This window comes from Osmia bicornis, unplaced genomic scaffold, assembly GCF_907164935.1.
Source record: "Osmia bicornis bicornis unplaced genomic scaffold, iOsmBic2.1, whole genome shotgun sequence".
NCBI classification, from domain to species: domain Eukaryota; kingdom Metazoa; phylum Arthropoda; class Insecta; order Hymenoptera; family Megachilidae; genus Osmia; species Osmia bicornis.
Window position 1 is genome coordinate 21,891 of NW_025791081.1, and position 27,588 is coordinate 49,478.

The 27,588-nt window shown below is 46.9% G+C and overlaps 1 protein-coding gene across 1 annotated transcript; it reads right to left on the reverse strand.

Moving 5' to 3' along the window:
* Positions 1-280: 280 nt before the first annotated feature.
* LOC123988688 lies at positions 281-4,942 on the reverse strand. The gene is made up of 2 exons (XM_046289439.1): positions 2,549-4,942; positions 281-2,338 (listed from the first exon to the last, which is right to left on the reverse strand). The coding sequence occupies exons 1-2, from the start codon at positions 4,940-4,942 to the stop codon at positions 281-283; spliced, it is 4,452 nt and encodes a 1,483-aa protein (XP_046145395.1).
* Between the last annotated feature and the right edge of the window lie 22,646 nt (positions 4,943-27,588).

The following is a 27,588-nucleotide window of genomic DNA, read 5'->3' on the forward strand; positions in this document are numbered from 1 at the left end:
TCCAGAATTGTGCTCGCATTTGTGAGATTAACCGCCAGCGTGTGTGAAGTGCAGTGCAGGGTTCTTCTGGCTCTGGGGGGACAGTGGTTGGTTCCCCTATCAAGAAGTGACCCAGTGTCAAGGCGGCCAGCTCAGAAGGATCTTCAGATAATGCGTAAAGTGGCCTCGAGTTGAGGCACGCCTCTATCTGACAGAGGAGAGTTGTCAGTTCCTCGAAGGTAAGTGTGGAATCACCGATCACTCTTCGTAAATGGTACTTTACGGATTTTACTCCTGCCTCCTACAGGCCACCAAAATGCGGCGCATAAGGGGGGATAAACTGCCAGCAGGTGCCTTCTAATGCCAGTGACGCGGCTGCCTCCTGGTAGAATGAAGTAGACTGGCGGAACATAATGCGTAGCTCTCTGTCAGCTCCCTGGAATACAGTGCCATTGTCGCTAAACAGGGTGGCACAACGTCCTCGCCTGCCCACAAATCGACGGAAGGCTGCAAGAAAGGAAGCTGAGGTTAGGTCCGACACCGCTTCCAAATGTATTGCCCTGGTAGATAGGCACACGAAGAGGGCAATGTAGCCCTTGTAAGCTTTGTGGCCACGCCCCGGTGAGGTACGTAGCTTAATCGGGCCCGCATAATCTACGCCGGTTGTTAAAAAGGCTCTTTGTGCTGCAGTGCGCTCCTGTGGAAGCTGTCCCATCAGTTGTCCAGCTCTACTTCCGCTGAACCGGGCGCACGTTACGCAGGCTGCGATTTCGGATCGAACCAAGGAGCGGCCTCGAACGATCCAGACTCTCCGCATTAAATGACTGCGGGTGAGCTGTGGACCTCCATGCAGCGTGCGGTGATGTGCGTCTCGTACCAGAAGCTTGGCCAACGGACATCTCTTCGCCACAAGGTAAGGGTGTTTTTCATTGAACGGCAGAGCCGCGTTTTCTAAGCGCCCTCCTAGCCTCAATAAGCCCTGGTCGTCCAAGAAAGGTCGACACGAAGAAAGGGGTGAAGCCTTGCGTAGCTCGCCATGCCGTTGCAGTTGTTCAATCTCCTCCAGGAAAGTGGTGTGTTGGGAGAATCTCAAAACTGCTCGGAAGGCGTGATTGCGCTCCGCTGCTTTAACAAAACCCCTCTCGGAAGGCTGCCCTCGGCTTAGACTGGCAAACCTGAAACACTGAGCAATAACAGATAAAAGGCGCGAGAGGGAGGAGAAGCGCGACAGGAAGTCTTCTTCAGGTTTCCCTTCAACGACGTGTGTCATGGCTCCTCTTCTCTCTGCCTCTATACCCTCGTTGGACTCCGGAAAGGTCGCCGGCCAGAATTCAGGCCGTTCAGTCAGCCATTTCGGCCCGTGCCACCACAAATCGGAGTCGATGAGCTCGGCTGGGCTCATTCCTCGGGTTGCCAAGTCCGCTGGATTGTCCGGAGAACGGATGTGCCGCCAGTTGTCCGCCGGTATCGCGTGCTGGATATCGGAGACTCGATGGGCGACGAAGGGTTTCCATTGAGATGCATGGCCGCGGATCCATTGTAAAGTTACACTAGAATCCGTCCACGCAATGATCGGGGCAGACATATTAAGGCCTTCCTTGACCCGAACCAATAATTTAGACAACAAGGTGGCTCCACACAGTTCCAACTTCGGGATTGTTATAGCCTTTACCGGGGCCACCTTAGTTTTTGCGACCAAAAGCGAGGTCCTTACCGACCCTTTGTTATTGACCCGCAGGTACACCGCCGCCGCATAAGCTCGCTGCGAGGCGTCACAAAACCCATGAAGTTCCATCTGGGTGGAGGGCTCTGATGAAGCAAACGTCCAGCGTGGGATTTTCAGGGCGTCCAGTCGCGCCAAGGAACCTCGGAAGCGCTGCCACGTAGTGCAGACGTGTTCGGGTAGTTGCTGGTCCCAATCTGCTCCAAGGATCCAGAGGTCCTGCATTAGAACCTTGGCCACCACTAAGACCGGCGCCGCCCAGCCCAGCGGGTCAAAGAGGCCAGCAATTTCAGAAAGGATGGACCTCTTGGTGGTACGCTCCCTCACCACCTCAGCAGCTGCGACTCGTAGAGAGAAGGCGTCATCGCTAGGATTCCAGTTCACGCCTAGTGTACTGATGCCGGACCATTCCTGAAACAGGCGCGTATCAGAAGAGTCGGTTTCTTGAATCTCCGGTATGTTAGATGCCCATTTGCTTAATTCGAAACCACCAGCTTTGAAAATAGCCACCACTTCTCTTTTCAAAGCCAGGGTCTCGTCGACATCATCCGCCCCGGTGAGAATATCGTCGACGTAGGTATGTTGACGCACCACCGATGCACCTCGGGGAAACCGGCTGTGCTCGTCGTTCGCCAGCTAAGCAAGTACCCGTAAAGCTAGGAAAGGCGCGCACGCCGTACCATACGTCACCGTCGTGAGCCGGAGGTCCTGCACTCGATCGTCGGGAGTGTCGCGCCAGAGTATGCTTTGCCATCTAGCATCCTCAGGATGGACTCGGATCTGTCTGAACATCTTAACAATGTCCGTAGTGAATACGATCCGAAAAAGTCGCCAGCGGGTCAATACCATCCATAGGTCAGCCTGGAGCTTCTGACCAGTGGCAAGGCAGTCATTGAGCGCTTGACCTGTGGCTGTACAAAAGGAGGCATTAAAAACGACCCGTATCTTGGCAGAAGGATCGTGGCGCTTGCGTACGGCGTGGTGCGGTAGGTAATACGCTGGCCCAGTCTCCGTTCCTTCGGGTGCCCGCTGCATATGCTGCAAGGTCAGGTACTCCATCATAAAATTTCGGTACTGCTCTTTCAGCTTGGCGTCCGAGGATAGGCGTCTCTCACAGTTGAAGAGGAGTTTCAACGCCGTCGTCCTGTTGAACTTCAGCGCAGTCAGCGGGTCCTTAACGAAGGGAAGGCGCACCACGTAGCGTCCCGAAGGATCTCGAGCATGGGTGTCGAGGAAGTGACGCTCACACTTTTCCCCTTCCTCTGTCATCGGAGCCCGTTCTCGAACTTCTTCCAGCTCCCAAAAACGCTGGAGGAGTGAGCTTGTGGAGTCCTCGCTGTGGCAGTGTAGAACCCGGGCGGCCGTCTCCGCCTTGGGTTTGTCGTCGGAGGCTGGTCCCATGAGCACCCAGCCAAAAGGGGTGAGTTTCGCCGTTGGAGTACCCTCTGGCCCTCTGCGCGAATCGTCACCAAAGAGCGTTCCGCAAACATCCGCACCTAAAAGTAAATCTACCCGAGCCGGAACTCCGTACTCGGGGTCAACAAGCGTGAGACCGGTAATATGCGGCCAAGACTTTGCCACGATGCTTTTACTCGGGAGCAGCGACGTTAGTTTACGGAGTACCAACGCTCGAACGGGTAATCGGAAGTCCGAAGCGTGTCGGGGTCGAACCACAAGGGATACCTCTCCGGTTGCGACTCCAACCTCATTATCCTTAACGCCTGAGATGGCCACTCGCACCGCCCGCCGTGGAAGACGTAGCGCCTGAGCGACCCACGATGAGACGAGGGAGGTATCGGAGCCGGTGTCCAGAAGGGCTCGGACCTCTACGGTTTCTCCTGATGGCGCCTCCAATCTCACCTTGGCGGTTGCGAGTAAGGCCACGGCTTTTGATCCGACCGATAGAGAGAGGGTGGTCACCTGCGGAGTTGCTTCGTCCGACGTCGAGGCAGCGTCTTCTCGTGCCGACTGTCCGCCTTCACGGCCTGGTGCGCTTGTCGATGGAGCCGTCAGCGCCTCGTGAAGCAGCGTATGATGTCGCTTGCTACAAGCTAAACAGACTTGTTTAGACGGACACTTACCCACTTCGTGTCCTACATTCAAACAGCTCAAGCAGGCCTTCAGCTGTTGCACGCGTTCCTTGCGTTTTGCCGGCGACAGCGCCTTGAATTTATAACAAAATCCTAGACCGTGGATGCCCGAACACCCCGGACATTTCCGGGCCGGGGGTGACTTCGACGCTGCGGCTAAGACGGTAGAGTTAACGCCTTTGGTTGACGCTCCTCCCTTTATTTTAGGTTTGACTTCCTTGGAACTTGCCGGTGACACAGCATGGAGCGATGGGTCATTCATGCCGGCAGTGCCTAGAGCTTGGATCCGGTTTTCCAAGAACTGCGATAATTGCTGAAACGGCGGGATTTCCCGGCTATCCGCCAAAGAGGTCTCCCAAGCAAGGTGAGTAGTTTTATCAAGTTTTTGGCTTAGTAAGTATACGAACCACTCATCCCATGAAGTAACGGGTTTCCTTAGTGCAACGTACGCTCTGATCGCCTGACGGAAAGTGTCCAATAGCCGCTTCAATTCGCCAGCTGACTGCTGCAGGGCTGGTGGGCACGAGAGGAGCGCACGATGATGTGAAAACGATAACAGACGAAAGTTACCGTACCGGGCTTCCAGATCTTCCCATGCTCCCTTGAAGCCGGAGTCTGTTGTCGGCGTATTGCGAATGACCTCGGCGGCCTCACCTGTCAAACTATACTTCAAATAGAGCAGCTTTTGCACATCAGGTAAATGGCTGACGTCATGTACAAGACTTTTAAAAAGGTCGCGAAAGCTCTCCCATTGTAACGGATCACCCGAAAATTTCGGCAATTCGATTTTTGGTAGTTGCGGGTGGGGCGTAGGCGCAGAATTGGACGGTTGGCTTTGCGATGGTCCAGGTGACTGCAGCTCCTTCAGGTGATGGGAAATCATGGAGGCGGCGTCGAGGTAAGCTTCTTCCGCTACCGAAAAGGCGTCCTCTTTGACGTATAAACTAGAACTCGCCTCCTTGCATCGCATCAATTTACGATGCCCGCTAAGGAACGTGTCCCAGTACCGGTTGAGCAAACCCTGTCTTTGCTCTAAAACCGCTCCCGTCAACTTGTCCTTTCCTAACTTGCATACGTTAGCCCAGAATCTTTGAATCCACCCCGCTACTTCCTTTTGCTCACGCAGAAGATCCGTAAAGGATGTAGACATGATCGCAATTCAAGCCGAAATTTAATTTAATATTTCGATAGAGAACCACTGACACCGTACTTCTAAGCCTTTCAACGCTTACCGTAATGTTGGTAAATATTGCTTGCGCTGACTTACCCAAAGTCGTTAGGCTCGCGGCGTGACGTCACAAAGCGTGGTCGTTGCCGTTGAAACAAAGGATGGTTACGTAACCAGCTTTCAATCGGCTCCTCTTTTCAGATTCCTGGTTGGAGATTTTCGCTGATCTGGATCGCCGAAGAAGTTCTCCACAGGTGAAGAAGAAAAACCAGATGCACTTGAAGCACGGAGTTCACTTGCGCGTTTTTCACAAAGCACCGTTGTTCGTTTAACGAGATCCGGCTCGAAGGACCAGTTTGTTCCGTCAAATTTCGTCGCGGTGTATTTTCCACGATTGGAAATCTTTAGGAAATGAGCGAGGTGCCGGATCGCGTTTACCGAAGCGCGGGATTATAGGAAAGGCGGAGGCAATGAACTCCACGACAACGTGTTGCGTAATTTTAACAAAAACTAGTTGTATTTAATAAAATGAACACGTAGTCGTACAAATAAAAGAAATGAAAAGTCTGTCTCTTAATCCTCGATCCACTTAATAAATCCGCGTTTTTGCGGTTCGCCGAAGCACTTGGTTCGAGCGAAGCGCCAACAAAAAAGGGGGGATTTTCTTTGATAATTCTCCGAAACCGTTCGTCTAGAATTTCCGTGAAACGAGTGTAAGCATCGTCACAGTGCGACGAAAAGTTCGTACCTTTCCCTCTCTCCCCGGCGTCCTCGCCCCACACCGCTGGCCAACGGAGTGAGAGAGACGGGCGCCGAAGAGAGAGGAATAGCAATATGATAGAATTTAGTCGCGAGAGGTATTCCTGAGACAGTTCGCTTATCACGACCGTTCGCTCGAACATAAATGTACAGAGTAATTATCAATGGCATATGGCATATCGAATTGCATTGAATTAAATTACTTGATACAGATTATTAATATGTGTCTGCTTTGTTTTACCTGCTGTAATTATAGCTATGGTTATATCTGTGATGATTATATATGCGATTATATTTGCGGTTATATTTATTTGAATTAGTTTAATGGGTCTTGTATTATGGAATTTCGAAGAGTCTATCTGGATTGGATGGATTAATGAGTTTATATCATATGCGTATATAGCGTTTATAATCCCTTTGCATATTTTAAGGGTGGGTTTGATTCTGATTCTGGTTTCTTGTTTCTTAGTTCTTAGCTCCTTAATTCCTCTTGTAGTATCATGCATTGTTTCTAAGCTTTCGGGAGTTGTTTGGGCTCCCCGGCATTGTCAATTAATTGTAGACTATAAGATGTATCATATATCCTTTAGCAATTTAGATATGAATGACGTGTAGCGACATTGGTTTATTGGTTTATTGGTTTATTGTGTGCCGTTCACTATTCACTATCCTTATTCTTTTCTTATTTTTATTCTTGGTCACTTGACATGTTTCAGTGACTTCTTCTTCAATTGAGTGTTACGTTTTACGTTCCATGTTCCTATAATATTATTCACTGCTCTTTTGTAGCTCTTCGTACCCGCCCTCAGGATAATGGTTCGCATACTATGTTTAATTCAATTCCAGTGCAGCTGTGACAGTTGTGAATCTGTGCATTTTGAATACTTACGGTACTTTATGCAATCTTTTGTACATTAATTACCCTTTCTTAATTACAATTCTGATTCTGATTTTGATTCTGATTTGGAAAGTGTTAGTTCAGTATTGGTTAATACGGCTGGTGCTCAGGGAGGCATACGCTGCGATAATCCGTCCTGCATGATACAATGTCTTTATGGTTTTCTATACATTCATATATGCGTTATGGTTCCTTAAATTCTTTGAATTTCTTGACCGTGGATCTCATATGACTTTCTTATAGGAGTATCTGGCTTGGTTTAGCACCTATATGCCTTTTCTATTAATTGGTATTAAAGGGGGTTTAATGGAACTGCATCATTTAAACTGACTATGGTATGAGGAGTTTAATTAATTATCTACATCGGTATACTTATTAAATTGATTATATTTGGAGTGTTTTCGTTACATATTATATATACACATATGTTCATAGTAATTTTGATCTATTGTAGTGTAGTTTAGTTTTCTTGTACCTTTATATTATGATTTAGTAGTAATATGGTTGTATGTGGGGTTTATTATTGATTGTTTATTATTGATTAGTTTTCACCACGCGCTGTATTGCATCGACTTACCTGTATCAGTTTTAATATTAATACCATACTTATCGGAGCGGTATTATAATCCAGTAACAATCTAATCTACTCAATTTATAACTATTTTAATTGTTTGATCTGCCTTATTGTTTATGCCGATTTAGGTCTCATGTGCTCCCGATATTATATCAGATAGGTATTCTCTTCCCCTGTTATCCGTTAATTACACTCTACCTCCACTTCCATTGGCTGGCGTTAGGGCTTCCTGCAAATAGACTAGGATTATGTTACATTTTTATCCGACTTCGAAAAGGAGGAGGATACTCAATTCGATCTGTATATATATATATATATATTTTTTTATGTATATTCACCGATTACGCCGATGGACCAATCAGAACGAAACCTTTTGCATCTGGTAGAGTATGTCTCCCGATTGGTCCCGTTATAAAAACATTTTGCATTTTTTCACTCCCAACGCTTTTTATTGCAAAAAAACGTACTATTCCATGTACATGCGGCGTACGATCGCCGATTACTGCGAGACGGATGGACCAATTGGACCGAAACCTTTTCCGTCTTATAGAGTATAACCCGCTATTGGTCCCATAAAAAAAATATTTTTCATTTTTTCATTCCGAACGCTTTTTATTGCAAAAAAACGTACTATTTCATGTACATGCGGCGTACGGTCGCCGATTACTCCGAAGCGGATGTACCCATCGGAATGAAACTTTTTGCGTCTTATAGAGTATAACCTCGTATTGGTCCCATAAAAAAAATATTTTGCATTTTTTCATTCCTAATGACTTTTTTTTCTAAATGTATGTTCGCCGATTACTCCGAGACGGATGGACCAATCGGAACGAAACCTTTTGTATCTTCTAAAGTATATCTCCCCATTGGTCTTGTTAAGAAAGCATTTTGCATTTTTTCATTTCTGTCAATTTTTATTGCAAAAAAACGTACTGCTTCATTTATATTTTTTTCGGCGTTTATTCTACAGGGAATATACCGATTGTGACTTTTCAACACTATCCGTGAAATGAAAAATAAAATAGACTTCGTCATTTTCTCTATCAGTTGGTCGCTAAAAGAAGGGTTAGCTTCCTTCTTCACGCACCAGTCGCTGGAAGCTGATTTGGACTGTTTATTTGCAACAGTAACCGTCGTAATCTTTGCATTTCTTCGAGTGCTCTTTCGTCATGCGGTTTAACGAGGACTTTGTTTGGTGCTAAATCAGATAGAGCAAAACCATCTAAACTTTTGACACGACTAAGAGCGACGTAAATTTGGCCTTTTGCAAAATTCTTTTTGCCAAGATCAATTACAGCTTTGTTTAATGTAGTCCCTTGTAATTTGTGCACCGTTACTGCCCAGCTTAGAATAAGTGGTAACATTCTGCGCTCGACGTCCCCATAACCTTTCGTCGCCTGAAACGTTGCTACAACTGGAGATATTGGGATATAACCGTCGATATCTTTAAATCTATTTCCAATGGACTCGTCGTCAAATTTTATAAGTACCGCGTCCGGCAACTCTCCTTGTTCTAGTTGATCTCTTCGAAGTGCCGGCCATGTAAATTTCTTCACTATTCCCATTGCGCCGTTTATCAAACCATCAGAAATTGATATATTTCGTCGCAGCATGATTCGCGATCCTTCAGTTAACGTTATTGTATGTAACAGTCCGCCACAATTATTTACATTTGCAGGTATGACATTTTCTGGTGGCCTTTTTCCATATGTAGCTGCTTCACGGGATTCGTCTATTGCATCAATGACGTACATTCGATGTGATTTTGCTAATTCATCAGTCATTTTTGAATTATATTTATCCACTAATTTTATCGTTGGGAATATTCTTACTGCTGCACCATCCTCGAACTCTCCGGTTAGAGGAACCCTTCTTCGTTCGCATAATATTTCCAGTTGAGAAGTTGTCACTTCCCCAAACCGAAGGTTATTCAATAAATCGATAAACTCAACGTCATCTCTTTGTCGCATATTAATGGTGAGTTCGCAGAATGAAAATTGATGCCATAAATTAATTTCTGCAGTACACCAATGTGGCTGTACACCAGTGTCCTTTTACTGGGGGCAACTGCATGATATCGCCAAAGAGAAGTACATTTACGCCACCAAATAGTTTATCATTTGTTTTGAATTCTTGCAATCTTAAATGAATTATTCGCAAATTCTCATAAGATACCATTGATATTTCGTCGATAATCAACCACCTTGTATGACGCCACTTTCGTCTCTCCTGTTCGAGCCTCTGTCCTGTCAGTCGTCGATAGGTCATGGCAGTACCTTTTTCAATAGGCAACGAGAACAAGGAATGCAGAGTTTTTCCGAATATTTGACGGGCAGCAACGCCAGTCAAAGAAGCTACTTCGATGAAAGATGGTTTTATCATCATATCAACTGTAGGATTATAGCAGCGTTTAACGTGTTGAACAAGTAATTTAAAATAAACGTTTTGCCACTACCAGCTCCTCCGGTAATAAAAAGTAACATTTGTTCCGGATTTTCATCATCATTTTTTTTAATATCTTTCTCAATTACTGCGGAAACTGATTTTAATAAGTCTTTCTGTTGAATATTAAGACTTCGAATACTATTAAGGAACACGTCTTCTGGCATTGCAATTGTTTCTTGCTGCTGATCTTCATATAAATCACCTTGATCATAATATATTGTTTCGTCGGCATGAATTCCGACTGGATCTCTTAAATGTTCATTAATTTCTTCTTGATGTACAACATTCAAAGCAACAGCTTGGGCGAGCGCCGCTTCAATAATTTGCTCTGCGTGAGTGAATTGTTCGACGGTTGCGTTACCCAACATAGGTTTCAACTCGTGTTGCCGTCGAAGAAAACATTGTTCCGAAGATTCGTTTTCGGACATAAGTGTACTTTCATCACGAAATGGAATGTGACACACTATTAAGTTGTAGAAGTATCCTTCTCTATCACTGTTCAGGGTATAATATCGGTGGCGGAGTACAGCTGGTTTATTTCTTATTCGCATTCGGGTATTGTCCTTCAATTTTATAAACTTCGATCGCGAAATTTCTTCATCGTCAGTTCTAAGTTCTGCGTCGCCATCCTCTTCTGTCCATATATCACTTGAAACTGTTTCATATCGGACAGCAAATTCGGGTAAACTCAAGTTCTCTAGGTTGTCTGGCCTCTTTACGTAACGATCGAATACGTTATTGAAAAATGATGTTCCATTTTCTTCAAATCGCAGAATTCTATATCTCTGCTCAGGCCGACAGCTGTTTATAAATACAGCTTTTCGCGAGCTCATTTTAAGAGGTAGATGGCATAATCGATAAGCACATTCTACAGCATTGACCATACGTTGAGATAGAATTGCCATAGATGCCGAAAATAATTGATTTCGGATGGTATCGTTTCGGCGTTTCGCTCGTAAAACGACTTCTTTAATAATATTTCCTGTGTCCTGCGGCTCGCATTTACTTGCGTATTTAGCAATATAATATGCGACGGCTGTAACATTTCCGCATGGTTGAATATCCATGTTTGCTTTCCAAAGCTTTAAAAGAGTTGGGTTGTAATTATTCACCATAACTTCATTTGCGGTTCTTTTATGTACGCAGAAACGCCCGTTGTTGGCAAGTGTGTCATCTGGGCCTAAGCACATCGTTCTTTCACTTATCGGTCTGGGGAATCCAAATCGACAAGAACGATTATTACGATCTTTGTAACATGTATGAGAATGTTTATGAATTTGGACTTTTTGAACTATATCGTTCATATCGTGATTTTCGACGTCCATTAATGAACAAGATACAGTTTTCTCAATAACATTTTGGCCTTCGTTGGTAAGGAAATCAGGTACGTTTGCGCACCAAATAAGCATGTGCAAATGTGGACTTCCCCTACTTTGAAATTCAATTCTATACCAAAAATCGGTAACAACGCCGCCTAAGCATTGCGAGTTTTTTATATACTGCATTAACACGTTTACGCGTAACGTAAATTGTCTTGCGATAACTATCGGGTGTCTCTGAACCAATTGTAGTCGATCTGCAAACGTTAGGTTTTCAAGTTCGGTCGTTGATTGACCTTCGGATAGTAGTAATGCCTTCAACATATCTGGCCAATTCAGATCATTACAAGAGAACGTAGCAAACCATGTGGGCGGTCCAAGACTTCGGACCATGGCGATTAATTCCGAAGAGCATCGTTTCCAGTCTACTAATCCCTCTGGAGTATATTCACCTTGGCGCATTCTACATGACACTGAAATGCTAGCTTTTGCGCGGTAATATTCAACCACAGATAATGCGAAGAACAGATAATCTGTTCGTTGGAACCGTTTGTCATTGCTCAGAATACGTGCTTGGAAGTAATCTAATGGTGTTATTGGGATGTCACGATGCTCTCTGAATCCATTTTTTCCATCTGGAAACAGGAAGTACCAACACAGTTCTACAATTCTTCTCTCCCTCTCTAGGTTCAAAGGAAGCGCTGTTTTTCTATGTATATTAGCCAGTTGTATCGGGTCATTTTCGGCGTTATTATTATTATTATTATTATTGTTGATACAGACGATATTATCGATGTTGGAAACACCTTCGTCAATCGAACGTAGCATGCTTGTTTCGAAAATAATTCATGTTCCGTTGGATTCATTTCGTAGGGTCGCAACCGATTGATGTTGCATTCTTTCTACCAGTGAAGATCTATTTCTCTCGGATGCAATTGTTACAGGTGTTAATGAGTAGATATTTAATACATTACTGTTGCCATCTTTCGCATACAAATTACGACGCAAGGTGGCGTGTAAAGCATCAAGAGTAGTAAATTTCATACAGCATGAGGCGCCCCGTAACGGTGCTTTATATCCTTTTGGACCTCTTGCATAGGAATCAAACAACCAATAGCAGGTGGTCCCCGATTGGTTGCTACATGATACAGCTATTGATGTAAGATTCGCGGTAAGAATTCCGTACATATACCGTTGAAAAAATGTAATCAAACCATTTTTTAAATTTGGAAATCCATCAACACCGTTATCAATATCAATGTGACCATTTACCGACATTTCATAGTCAACATTGATATTGACTCGCCTATTATTATATGTTACGTGTGGCAATAATTCAGTTGCAGCTAAATAGTCTACATTGATTTCGTTGGGGTTAGGAATACTTCGCGCTTCAATGCAATCACGATAATATTTATCTCCTATTATAACCACATAATCGACATCACTAGTACACCACGTACTAGGATCTAGGGAATGAAACGCAACACATGCAACTGCAGCTATGCCAGTACATTGCTTACCACGAGATTCGATACCGAAGCGATCGCTAGCTTGATGAAACGTGCCTCGTAAAATAGCTACATTTCGACCAACGTTTACAAATCTACTGTTTAGTTCAGTATTTCTTTGTGCAACTTCAATTCCCTCTGTTACTATAGCCGGCTGTTCAATGACATGAGCTATTTCGAAAATATTACTGGTAATGTTTGAAAAACATGGTTGTACGTCTTTGTACAAAGCATTATTTTGTAATAGCCATTGTAAGGCTACCCGAAGCTTTCCGACATCAATTTTTAATTGTCGCTGTCGCTCCAAATTTTCGTAACTTTCAACTACAATCATTATACCGGTTTGGTTTAATTGGACTGGAAGTTGCTCGGCTACTTCGAACACATCGCGAGCAAATAGGACTACCTGACCTTTGCACCAATCCTGACTGAAGCGATTCTGAATTTTCATAATTTTAAGAAACGGCACTATTCTGCACAACATTTGTTTCTCGATTTCCGATAAATCTGCTATTTCCTGAGGTACAGACATTAGTTCCATTTTATTCCAAAATGCCTGTGATGGAACTTTGTGTTTTTTAAGATGATTTAGACAACGAGAACATGTTGTTATCTTCTCTGATTCTATTAGATTTCCAGGAATTAGACCAGACAAAGGCTGCGTGTGTAAAGTGTAACGTTGTTGCGGATATAAAGTCTTGCAACACACTGCACACGGTACATCAGCAAAAATATTAATAGCCGATTCAAAGTAGTCTTCCTGGAGGAAACGTTCTTTCCGTCGGTTTTTAGCTACTTCGCGCATATTTCTTAAACGTGTATTTTTTGTTCCGGTATTTTCCCTTAACAATACTTCACGATTACGATAATTAATGAGCATTAGACGATGTGAACGTTCTTCAATACATTGATTGCATAAACGCCTGTGGATTAATCTTAGCCTACGCGATCGTTTCTCAGCTGATTCGTTTGCTAAACGCCTGTGGATTAATTTCAATCTACGTGATCGTTCCTCAGCAGATTCGTTCGCTAAACGTTTGTGGATTAATCTCAATCTACGTGATCGTTCCTCAACAGTTTCGTTCGCTAAGCGTCTGTGGATTAATCTCAGCCTACGTAATTGTTTCTTAGCAGATTCGTTCGCTAAGCATCTATGGATTAATCGCAATCTACGTGATCGTTCTTCGACAGATTCGTTCTTTAAACGATTATAAATTATGGTTAGGCGACGTATCTTCTCCTCTATCGTTTCACGCAATAATTTTGAACGCATATATTTTCGCATTGCAGATAATCTCAAATGGCGCTCGTTAATAGTTTCATGACATCGTTTCTCTGTATTTCTTTTGCAATTTTTGTACAGACGTAATTGCGTGGCGTCGTTTGATTCATTCGCACGATACTTCCTCATACGGGATGCATGTTTTGTAGGTCTACCCATCGCTTCAAGCAAACGTGGTTGCTTTGTTTTTTATTATATTATAACAAACAATTATTGGTCGTTCCAAGCAGACGCGGTTGTTTTATTTTAATATTACAAACAATTATTGGTCGCTCCAAGCAGACGCGGTTGATTTGTTTTTTATATTACAAACAATTATTGGTCGCTCCAAGCAGACGCGGTTGGTTTGTTTTTACAAACAATTATGGGTCGCTCCAAGCAGACGCGGTTGTTTAATTTTTACAAACAATTATTGGTCGCTCCAAGCAGACGCGGTTGGTTTGTTTTATAAAAACAATTATTGGTCGCTCCACGCAGACGCGGTTGGTTTGTTTTTTATTATTATTACAAACAGTTATTTGGTCGCTCCAAGCAGACGCGGTTGGTTTTGGATTTTATAAAAAATATAATAGAAATTAAAACGACTACCTTTGCAGCACTTTTCAAAATATTCAATTAATTATTACAACAGGTATCAATCAATTGAACACCTAACGTTGCCAGGTTTTCGTTTCAACTGACTACGCGATCTGTCTATGGGCTGTAGCTATGTTTATTTGTATTGTGAGGACGATCGCAATAATAGGCAAACTTATAGTAGAATTCCGTTACATTGTGCGATAAGTGGAAAATAAAGCAATGCGATATTCGTACAAAACTCACGGCAATGTTAAATGGATCTAATGTAACATAAATTTACAAATACTTGCAATTTAATTAAAATTTGCATTACTTAATATTCAATTACATTTCCACGCGTCGTTTTATGCATCTTGGCACTGATTCGTATATTCATATTGTTATGATTTTATATCTCACGTTCTCTTATTCGCTTCATGAAGCTCATTTTTATCCGACTTCGAAAAGGAGGAGGATACTCAATTCGATGTGTATATTTTTTTTTTATTTTTTTTATGTATGTTCACCGATTACGCCGAGACGGATGGACCAATCGGAACGAAACCTCTTACATTTGGTAGAGTATGCCTCCCGATTGGTCCCGTTATAAAAACAGTTTACATTTTTCACTCCGAACGCTTTTTATTGCAAAAAAACGTACTATTTCATGTACGCGCGGCGTACGGTCGCCGATTACTGCGAGACGGATAGACCAATCGGAACGAAACTTTTTGCGTCTTATAGAGTATAACTCCCCATTGGTCCTGTAAAAAAAATATTTTGCGTTTTTTCATTCCTAATGATTTTTGCTTCTAAATGTATGTTCGCCGATTACTCCGAGACGGATGGACCAATCGGAACGAAACCTCTTGCGTCTGGTAGAGTAAGTCTCCCGATTGGTTCCGTAAAAAAATTTTTTGCATTTTTTCATTCCTAACGACATTTTTTTCTAAATGTATGTTCGCCGGTTATTCCGAAACGGATGAACTAATCGGAACGAAACCTTTTGGATCTTCTAAAGTATGTGTACAGATTGGTCCCGTTAAAAATACATTTTATATTTTTTCATTCCGAACGCTTTTTATTGCAGAAAAGCGTACTATTTCATGTACGTGCGCCGTACGTTCGCCGATTACTCCGAGACGGATAGACCAATCGGAACGAAACTCCTTGCGTCTTGTAAAGTATATCTCGCACTTGGTCCCGTCAGAAAGGCATTTTGCATTTTTTCATTGCTAACGATTTTTTTGCAAGAACGTAATGCTGTAAGTCGTAAGAGAAAAATTATAGGTCCGGCTGAAAACATTTGTAATTGTAACGATTATATGAGAAATTGGCAGCAGTCCTGATGTACATGCACTATACTGCAGTTCACAAGAGATCATACTTAACTCGCGCCGCTCACTAGGTCTAGAGAGATTTTTAATAACGTGTGTTATTCCCCTCTACAGCTTGCTTCTTATTATACTTTGCAAACATATAAATGGTGGGCAGAAATATATGACGTACGATAACTGATAACCGGTGATGATATTGTAAAGTATCACGATACAATGAAATTTCTATTATTTGTCGCAAAAAAAAAATGATGTGAACGCATAGCAAGAAGCACGCTGTAAAGGGAAATCACACGCACTATAAAAATCTCCCTAGACTTCAGTAAGCCACTAGCTGCGCGAGTTAAGTGCGGTCACTCGTGAACTGCAATGGGTTTGTTGATTCCCATTGAATATTGTTTACTTGAAACTATCAAATAGGTGATTTATCATAGGTTGCCGACGCCGGAGTTAGGATCTTCCTGGTAGAGGAAAAGTTTTTAATTTTGCGCCGCCTCCCAAAACTTTGAAATGTAATTGGTATCCTATTTAACGATTAAGTAGATATTATTAATAGCTATGGAATATTGGTATAAATGAAATAGAAATTATTTTATACTTTTTAGTGCATTTCGAAGTCGGATGTTTTTTTTGTTAAAAATTATTTTATTTTGTTTACAGGTTTTTGTTTTTATGTACATTACATTTTTCAATATTGCCAATAAATTCTTCATTGGGTTCAAATGAAGATTGTTTAATGCCCAGTGTATAATTTTATAATTATTACATTATTCTTCGAACTGATTAATATTCAACTTTTTAAAAGTACATTGCAACAGATTGCGTTGGATCGAAAAATTCGTATTTCGACAGGTTGTACACTGAGTGTAATAAAACAGTGTTCGGTTACCGCTTGAAACAGATTACCTCATTCAAAATTCGATCAAATGACTTGTGGTTTTTTGTAAAGTTATACACATTCATTTACTAAGATATGTGCTTTTGTCGTTTTAAAAAATTGGAATTTGTTGAAATCGTGAAAGAAAATAGTAGAAATCAATTTTTTCACAATTTCAACAAATTGTAATTTTTTTAAATGACAAAAGCACGTATCAGAATAAATAAATTTGTACCTTCTCATTAAAAAAAACCTCCAGTTATTTGGTCCAATTTTAAATGAGGTATGTATTCTGTTTTAAACGTTCACTAGACACTTTTTATTTATTACACTTACTGTACTTATACTTTCTACATTTCATGGCTACATTAAGAGGGTATGAATATTTCTATCATTGACTATACGCCGTTTGGTTTTTGCGCATTTGTGGCGAATAGAATATTTATGAATATTTACGTTCAATATAAACTACTACGCACATACCAACAGGAATGTAAACATAGAGAATAATTTGTGCGATCCTGGAATGTGCCCCACCAACTCTCTCCCTTTGGAAGTCAGAGATTCCTGCTCAGTTTCATACGAACAGCGATTCGAACAAGTGGTAAGTACGAAACGTGCAATGTTTCATTTTTGTCTACGTTGTATATAATAATATATATTAATATTTCTTAATGGCTGGTGGTACGGTTCATTTAGTTGGTGTATTATTATAGTCACTTTGAACAAAACTAGTTTTATTACATCAAAGAATAACTTATTATTTTCATTATTTAACTTTAGATTTTGAATTGTTAACAAATTTTTATTACAATTATTATAATAAATAAAAAAGTAATACAAATATGTTAACAAATATGAATAGATATTTCCTTTTTTTTATTATCATTATCAATAAAACCCTTTATTTCTATTTAACATGTTCATATTCAATATTGCTTTCTAACGGTTGAATGTGCGCTGAATAAGAATGTAGGAACCATTTATTGCTATTGGAAACGTTGTTCGGGTGTTAAACAATGAACGAAATTAAATGGGGGAACAAACGAATAATTTTATTAATTTATACTAGTCGACAGTAAACTTGGTATGAAATCGCACATGCATATAATTAGAATTTCTTCTACAACTTTAATTAAAAAAAAAATTATTATTTGAGTACTGCTACATTTCGAATGTCATTTTTATCATTTTTATCAATGTTTAAACATACGTAGTTGATAATATTTTATTATATATTTCGCAATTAAAATAATGAAAAATTTTAGTCACTGGTGAAAAATAGTTTCCGGATTCGTATTCAGTGAATATAATAATAAAAGTATACAAGAAGTACATATTGAATGTTAGTTATCCTGATACACTTTAAAAAGTATAGAGGTGTTTCGATATACACGGTCTTGTCGCCGTTCGTGTAACTTTCGTTCTATACAACTACATACTAACTTCTATTAACACTATGTCACTGTAATCGATAACATTCCACCGCTAGTCATTAATTAATATTAATATAACTGTTATTACTTATACCTTTTTTTTATTGCAAATATCACATCTATATATTTCTGTTTTAGATTAACCCCGAAATAATAAAAAAATTAAAAAAAATTAAAAGATGGCCGAATCAGAGAACAATTGTAAGTATTATTTCAACTTTAATAACGGCAAATAAAGAGTACAAGAAAAAATTAAAAGAAGTTGTGCAAAATGTATATAGTGCATAATTCAGAAACATGCCTACAGTATATATATATATATATTTCTTTTTTTTTTCTCTATCAGATCAACAAATGTTCAGAGACATTCAGCTGCTTCTGCAGCAGCAGCAAGAACACCATCAGCGTCAGATGCAGCTGCTGCAGCAGCAGCTGCAGGAGCAACAGCAACCACAGTTGCAGCAACTGAGGGAGGAGCTCCTCCCTCAGCAACGAGAAGGTCTTCGACCGAGTGAGGAACCCCTCGCTCAGGTGCAAGAGATGGATGCAAAGCAGGAGGAGGCGAAGCCACCGCGAAGTATGTATTACAGATTCTTTTTTATACTATCAATTATTGCCTCGTACAGAGGAATACAATATTGCCCTTATCAGAACAACTTTGTTGTTCTATGTAAGAGCAACTATTTATAATAATAGTATTTTAATTTAAAAAAAAATACATATCTACTAAATTCAATTTTTATATATTGCAGAAAGAGGAGTAGCGGCGGGCAGATCGTGGCGTCTGCGGGGGTACCGGGGGAGTCAAGGAAGGGGGGAGGGGAATAGGAGGAAGGGGCGGAAGGGGAAGGGGAAGGGGCAATTACGTCAATTTATGTTTCTATTAAGTAATAATAAATAATTGAGTTAAACTGATTTAGAAACATGTTATTCGTTATTCTGCTTTTTTTATTTTTATCAACTACCAGTACTTGATCCTTACTTAACCATTAAGAACGAAATATAACCTTAAGGCATCCTACAAATATTGTTCGTTTCTCTAATTCCACTAAAATGTGTGAAATAAAATAATTTTTAACAAAAAACAAATCCGACTTCGAAATGCACAAAAAAGAATAAAAAAATGCACTAAAAAGTATAAAATAATTTCTATTTCATTGATATCTGAATTCCACAGCTATTAATACAATCTACTTAATCGTTAAATAGGATACTAAATATATTTCAAAGTTTTCGGAGGCGGCGCAAAATTAAAAACCTTTCCTCTACTAGGAAGATCCTAGTTCAGGTGTTTAATTGAGTTTAAGTTTAATTTTAGGTGATTATATTGTGCGCTAGTATTGAATGTTAAATATTCCTCCTCTGCTATTTGGCTGCTCGACTGTATGTATGTATGTTTGACGTTTTAGGTTTTGGAGGTTTTGTTGGTCATTTGCTTATGTCCAGTTCACATATGCTGGCTTGCCTGCTTGCGTGCAATACTACTTATGTTTACTTCACAGTTTCTCACGTTCTCATATTGCTTACTGTTTCTTTTACTGTTAACTATTCATTAACTGCTCTATTGCATTACAGTATTGCCTCGTAATAAGCAAGTGGTCTCGACTTCGAAATAAGCAAGTCGCTATCCCCTCTTCTTTGTTTGAAGTCGCCCGCAAAGTGAGAGGTACGAGAAATGAGTGAGAGGTCCATGAAAGCGCGAAGCCGATGTTTAGGGTAATAAATTTCACGCTCGACTGAGCAGTGACATCGGTTAGTAGAAGAAGGATGGAATATATGTATATAATGCTTTCTATCCTTGTTCAAAAAATAACATCGCTACTCGGCCGATCACTATATGATTTGCCGCTACCTCGGATCTCTCACTCGTTTCTCGCGTTCTCTATCGTCCCGTTTCGAGAACAAAGTCAAGTCGAATAGCTACCTCCCTCGAAATAAGCAACGGTTCGGTCCCGAGCCACTTGCTTATTTCGTGGCAATACTGTAGATGCATTAGATGCATATATATATTTATTTCCCGTTGTATTTGTGATTTGATTTAACCAGTTTTAGTATGTTTAGTATGTTTAGTATGCTTATTATGACAGCTGTTATTGAATGTATGGGCTCCTCTATTCTATTCATGGGCTTCATGTGCTTATTATGACAGCTGTTATTGAATGTATGGGCTCCTCTATTCTATTCATGGGATTCATGTGCTTATTAATTCCTATTCATTATTCATTATTTATTTATTCATTCACTCATTCATTTATTCATTTATTTATTCATTTATTCTTTACTCATTATTTATTCATTATTTATCGTTACATATTTGGGGCATTCGAAGCGCTACACGAAGCGCTATGCTTGTCATGAGCGTGTGTGTGTGTGTGTGTAAAGTATGTATGGGACAGGTTATCGAGGATTGCAGCCTACCAAGATGTGGCACGGTCAACCGGGGAAAGGACTCGCCCTGGGCCCTGGCTGTGCTGAAGAGCAAGCCCTGTTAAAACAGGTGAACACATGGCGCGACCACCCGGAATGGACTTACTTCGGTTCCTGGTCGTGGCCGAAGAAAAATCCTGTGCCTTACCGTACAGGTTGAACATGTCCTACCGCTGGATCGGAGGTGCAACGGCGTGGATCCGCAGATGCACCATGTGCCTAGCGCATGGGGTTTTTGCGGGCGACCGCAATAACGCGAAATGCGTTGAAGTGCCGAAGCGTCGTTGTGGCTATACGCTGGTATTCCTTTATGAATTCTAACGAGTGAAAAGGTGCCGGCGGCCCACGTTGGGGGAGAGGTTTTAGTGGGTAGTATATCCAGCCTCGGGAGTGCCCACTCTGGGCTGCCCGTCTAGGTCGCCCCTTCAGGGCTGTGGCCTACTCCTGGGCTAAACTCAACCCTTAAGGGTTGGGTTGCCAGGTTGCCCACTTCTGGCGTTGCCTCTTTGGGTTAGCCCTCACCTCACGGGCGCCAGGCTGCCCCTTCAGGGCGGACATGAGTCCCACACTGCCCGGGTCCCCTCTAGCCGAATAGACGAAAAGGGGAATCAACCCGCGCGTGCGCAAACGCATTTCCTCTTCCAGCTGAACCAAAAAAAAAAAAAAAAGGTTTCAGGGGGACCCACGGACCTGGCCAAGTGTACTGGCTGGGCGGGGAGGTGATACCCCGACGTGGCGCGTTCCCAGGTGGCGGATAGGGGAATGCTCGCCATGCACTTTTCGGAGTGCATGGAGGGTAGGAGTGAAATAAAATAGCTCCCGCGGACCAAACGCCAAGGGAAGGAAAACCCATCAAAACCTCCCCTGTGACTGTGGGATAGAATACAGACACGGTAACCCCTGCCTGTCGTACAAGGCGACTGAAAGGGGGGCGTTTGCTGCTGTCGAAGTAGCCTCGCAGATGACCCGGGGCGATGCCGGTGGTACCTACGGATCCTGGCAGGGCCTCCCTTGCCGGTAAGGCCTGGGTCGGAGAGGCGAAAAGGTGGCTGCAGAGTCGTTGAGTTCTCCAGGGGCCAGGCTGCGTGGCGGTCGGGTGCGGGAAGCGAACCCGGAGTGCCCAAGCAATTACACCGTAACCCAGTGGTCACGTTTAGCTGAAACGGGGGGCTTGCTTTTATTGGCCGGCCCGCGAGGATGACAACCGCTATAAAAAATCTCTAGCCCCAAGCTGCGGTACGCGGTGATGAGGGCGCGCCTGGAGTCAGCGCCAGGGGTGGCTGATGGGTGCATCAGTCTCTAGCGGCCAACCCCGGGGTATCTGGCGACCCCCAGGTGTACTAGCCTTACCCGGGTAAGGCGGCTCTGCCCGGGTGGCCCCACAGACCGACCCACTCGTGGGAACACTATGGATGACTTGAAACTAAAAACGCCAACAACAACAAACACTGGACGGGACGTACCGACGACGACTGCGGCTGTTCAACAGGACGCTGGACCGGAAACGGGCGCGGAGGATATGGCGCAGCCCAGCACTAGCAGGGTAACGGATGCGCGCCGCCTATCCGTCCGATTAACTAGCGCGGATTTGGAGTGGTACGAGGAGGGTCCGGAGTTTCCCCGGCGGCCTCTGATGCCCCCGCATCCAGAGAGAGTGAGGAGGACTTGGACTCGGACGGGTCACTCTCCTCGGCAGTACCTCTGGAGGCACGGCGCACGAGCATAAGGCGGCGCCCGCCGACCACGGGCCAATACGTGTGGCTCGCGGCGGCTAAGCAGAGAGTCCTGGATGTCTAGCGCCGGGAACTTGACCTGCTGGAGGAGAGGAGGGTGCTCGATCCTAACGAGGACCCTATAGAACCCAGTCGGGGTAGCAGGTCCCTCCCGGACCCTGAGGACCTGGCGGAGGAGGTCAAGAATGTCCCCACGCGCGACGTTATTGCGCAGTCCTTGGAGTTCTGTCGCGACATCGATAAGGTCCCGGGCGTCACCAAGGGGCTGAAAGGGACATTTGTTCGCAAGCTGAGGATGGCCTCCCGCTACCTTAAGGCCATCCACACGGAAGCGGGAATCAGGGCTGCAGCTGCCAGGGCCGATAAAGAGGTGAAGGAGCTTCGCGAACAGCTGAAGCTGCGGGAGGAACAAGTGGCTGCCCAGGAGGCCCAAATGAACATCCTGCAAAACCGGCGCCTGAAGGCCCCGGCCCATCCGAAAGGTCAGCGAGGCTCGGCACGCCGCTGTCTGGCGAAGAGGCGGTCAGGAAAAGGAGGAAGGACGCAGTCGAAGCTTTCGACTTACCGTCTTGTCCGCCTGAATGTCCCGTGGTGCAAGTCCCAATCCCAGCTGCTGCACCTGGAAAAGAGGAGGGGAAGGTTGATGGCCTCGAGCCCGACCTGATGAGGGGATTTGCGGCTCTCCTCGAAAAGGGCCTTCTCATGGCCTCGGGGCTCCGGGCGGAGTTCAAAGCCGCTATTGCAGCCGTCCAGCCCCCGCCTAAGAGGGCGGAGCATTTTAAGGGGTGAGCTGCGGCTGCGACCATCCCCACTGCATCGAGGAAGGAAGCTGAGAGGCGGGTGCGGAATAGGACCCTGCCTGCCACGGAGCCGTTGCCGGGGCCCTCCTCAGCGCCCGACCAACCGGCATCATTTGTGGAGGCTAGAATGGCCCGGATTGTCGAAGAACATCGGAGGACGGCGGATGGGACCTGAGTGACGGTGGTCGGCCGCCGCGCTAAAGCTGCAGAGAAGAAGGCGGCAGCGGCCAAGGCCCCTCCCTCCCAGAGCTCCAAGGTGGTTGCCCAGAAGGGGCAGAATAGAGGGGCGGCAACGGCGGTTAAGGAGCAAGGGGCCCGACCTGCCAGGCAGAAGACCCCCCGCCCTCCTCGTACTGCGGCGGTCACCATCAACCTAGCTGCCGAGGCTAAGGTCTCATACACCGAGTCCATACTCATGGCCCGGGAGCGGGTCAAGTAGGAGGAGCTGGGCATCGCGGCGTTGATACCCAGAAGAGCTCGGACCGGTGGCTTGGTCCTCGAGTTACCCGGGGAGGACAGGACTGAGAAAGCTGCCAAGTTGGCTGACCGACTCCGCCAGATGTACAGTGGCACCGAGGTGAGGGTTGCCCGCCCCATAAAAATGGGCGAGGTTAGGGTGACCGGTCTCGACGACTCGGTCACCCCGGCGGAGGTGGCGGCCGCATTGGCCGCTGCGGGGGGTTGCTCCGCTGATGAAATTAAAATGGGGGAGGTTCGCACCTCCCCCAAAGGATGAGGACTGTCTGGGCGAGATGCCCTCTAGCGGCACTCAAAAAGTGATCCGCCTCTGGGAGGGTTCTGGTCGGGTGGTCCTCGGCCAGAATACAGGCGCTACCACCGCGGCCATTGCAGTGCTATCGCTGCCTGGAAAGAGGGCATGTTAGTCAGCGATGCACCTGCGAAGCTGATAGGTCCGACCGCTGCTATGCGTGCGGAGAGTCGGGCCACGTGGCTAGCAAGTGTAGCGCCACCCCGCGGTGCCCCCTCTGTGCGGACCTGGGACGGCCCGCGGGGCATCGATTGGGGGCAAAAGGTTGTGCCCCCTCCCCCTCCCAGAGGAAGAAGAAATGTGCCGTTGAAGGGGCAGGAACAGCCCCCAAGGAACAGGCATCAAGGACCAAGCCTGCGGAGTCGAAGAAGGGGGGCAAGGTAAATCCCCCTGCGAAGTCAGCGAGTAAAAATGCCGCGGAGGCGGCTCGTAAAGCCTAGGTATGGGGCCCAAGGGCCCTATACTTCAGGCCAACTTGAACCACTCGGCCAGGGCTCAGGACATGTTGTTCCAAACCCTGGCCGAGAGGAAGGCTGGGTTGGCGGTGGCCGCGGAGCCGTACCGCGTCCTCCACAGACCAGATTGGTTCGACTTCGCGGACGAGGACGGCACCGTGGCGATTATGGGCACCGCAGTACCCCCACACCGCGCCCCACTGGAACGGGGCCGGGGGTTCGTCGGCGTGCTGTGGGGTGAAATAGCGGTGGTGTGGCTCTATGCCCCGCCCAGATGGCCTCTCGCGCAATATGAACAGTACCTGGACCGGGTGGGGGACTTTGTCTCCCGGTGTTCCCCCCGGCCAGTGCTAGTCCTCGGGGATTTTAGTGCCTATGCGTCACTTTGGGGCTCCCCGAAGACAGACGCGAGAGGCAGGGCGGTCGTAAATTGGGCGGCGGGGCTAGGGCTCCACCTGCTCAATGTGGGGTCCGTTAGCACCTGCGTGCGTGGCCAGGGGGAGTATATAGTCGATCTGTCGTTCGCTACTCCCCTGGCCGCGCGTAAGGTGCAGAGATGGAGGGTGGTGGAAGAGGCGGTCACACTTAGTGACCATCTATACATCCGCATCAACCTTACCACCACCGCCCGCCGCCCCTGTGGACCACCACCGCTACGATGGGCGCTGAAGAGGATGGACGAGGACGTGCAGATGGCTGCAGCCCTCGCTCTGGCCTCGCTGCCATCAAGTGCCGGGCCGGTCACGGACATTGTGGAGGAGGTAGAATGGTTCCGGGGAGCCATGAAGGCGGTGTGCGACGCCGCCATGCCCCGGGCCAAGACCCTCCCCAGGCGGGCCGCCTACTGGTGGACGGGTGAAATTGGTGATCTGAGACGAGATTGTCTCGCAGCCCGTCGCCAGTGGCAAAGGGCCCGCAGAAGAAGGACATTCCGCGACCCAGCGAGGGAGGAGGATCTGTACGGGCAGTATCGAGTTTTGGAGACTGCCCTACAGGCAGCCATCAGGGAGTCTAAATCCCGGGCACGGGACGAGCTCCTAGGCTCTCTCCAGAAGGACCCATGGGGGCGCCCATACGAAATGGTGATGGGCAAGCTAAAGCCCTGGGCGCCCCCTTTCACGGAGAGCCTCGACCCCCAGTTTTAGGGACGGGCAGTCGACACTTTGTTCCCACGAGAGAGGGAACACACCCACCCCCCGCCGGACCACGAGGAGGTGGATTGGTCCGACGAACTGGGGGTCAAGGAGGAGGAGCTGGCCGGGGCGATTAAACGGATGGGGGCCCGAAACACTGCTCCGGACCCCGATGGCGTCCCCGGCCGTGCCTGGGTGAAGGCTCTACGCGTCCTCTGTCCGAGATTGAGACGCCTCTTCAGCGCCTGCATTAAGGATGGAGTCTTCCCAGAACAGTGGAAGACGGGGCGGCTAGTCCTCATCCGGAAGGATGGGCGATCCGCCGAGAGTCCTTCAGCCTACCGGCCCATCGTGCTGTTGGACGAGGTAGGGAAGTTGTTCGAGCGGATTCTGGTATCCCGCCTCGTCCAGCACCTGTCCCAGGAGGGTCCTGACTTGGCCGACTCGCAATATGGCTTCAGGCGGGGGCGCAGCACTATAGACGCAATCCAGTAGATGCGCTCCCGCTGCGACTCGGCCACGTCCCGGGGCAGGGTGGCGTTAGTCTAGACATCGTCTACGCCTTCAACACCCTGCCTCACGGGACAATAAGGGGAGCGCTGATACACCACAAAGCGCCCCCCTACATGAGGAGGATCGTCGGCGACTACCTCCCGGACAGGAAGATTGTGTACACGGGCCGGGACGGTACGCTGCACTGGAGAGAGGTCGACCGCGGAGTGCCCCAGGAGTCCAAATTAGGCCCCCCCTTATGGAACGTGGGGTATAACGCGGCGCGGCGGGTGAACCTCCCGCCCGGGGTGTGGGCCACGGTATTCGCAGATGACTACTACCTGCTGGCCACCGGGCGGAACTGGTTGAGGACCTGCCGTCGTGCCGAGGTGGGGGTCGCCATCGTGTGAAGAGCGATCCGGGTGCTGAGTCTGGCGCTGGTTCCTCACAAGACCGAGGCCATGTGGTTCTTCGAGCCTCGGCGTGGGGTAGCCCCTCCGGCCCAGCTCTGGCTCGAGGTCGACGGGTGCCGCATCGTGATCGGCCGGGGTCTTCGATACCTCGGGCTGTATCTCGACAGCCACTGGCGGTTCGATGGCGGAACAGTTGGCGACCAATCTTGGCCGCCTCTTGCCCAACCTCGGGGGGCCGGAAGTGAGGGTTCGCCGCCTATACGTGGGAATCGTCCGATCCATAGGCCTAAACGGGGCTCCGATATGGGCCGACGATCTGGCGGTCAGCAGGCACAGCTGCACTCTGCTGCGGCAGGTGAAGCGCCGGCTGGCCTTCAGGATCGTGCCGGGCTACTGCACGATCCCCTACGATGGGGCGATTGTCATGGCGGTTCTCATCCCACTCCGGTACCAGGCGGTGGTCGAATCCAGTGCATACTGGTATTCGCGAGCCCTCCGCCAGGCCGGGGAAGATCCGCCGGGGCCGACGATCGAGGAACACCGGAGCCAGGCCCGACTGGTGGCGGCGGAAAGGTGGCAGAGGTCCCTAGCAGAGGAGGCTGCCGCCGGAAGTCTCGCCGTCGGGGCGGTACTGCCGATGATATCGGAGTCGCGGGACCGCGGCCACGGCGGCCTGTCGTTCCGGGTCACGTAGGTGCTCTCCGGATACGGGGTGTTCGGGAGAGTTCCTGTGCCGGAGGAACAGGGAATGGACCCCCAACTGTTGGCTCTGCGGGGCGGCGCGGGACACCGCGCAACACACGCTGGCGGAGTGCCCGGTGTTTGCGGTGGCCCGCCACGCCCTGACGGTAGAAACAGTGGAGGATCTCTCGCCGGCAGGTGTCGTGATACAGATGCTTGCCGGCGAGACAGAATGGAGGGCCGTGACCACCATCTGCGAGGAGGTCATGGCCCCCAAGTAGAGGTCCGAGCGGGATCGTGAAAGGTATGATCCCGCACGATGAGGTCGCGGACGTAGGACGCGACGACGTCGCCAGGATCCGCCGCCGTAAGGGGCGCGGGGGGGCGATTGCGGCTTTCGCTGTTTGCCCCCCCGGCGCGACGGATGCGCGGCGGGGTAGTGTAGCGGGAAAGCCCGTGCGCCCTCCCGCCTCCTGGGAAGATTTTACGGGGGGTGTTTCATGTGGGGGCGGGAGGGGTCGCGGTGTACCCTCCCGCCCCGGACGAAATGAGCCCGCACCCCGGTCGGACTCGGGGGCGTGCGGGTGGGGAACCCGTTCTCAATCGGGGGCCCCTCTCCGTCCGCCTCGGGGGGCCCGCGTGACTCCCGGCGGTGAGTGGCGGTTTCCCTCCCACGTCGGGAATGGCGCTGGCCCCGCAGGGGGGGGTGCAGCGGAGCCGACTGAGTCC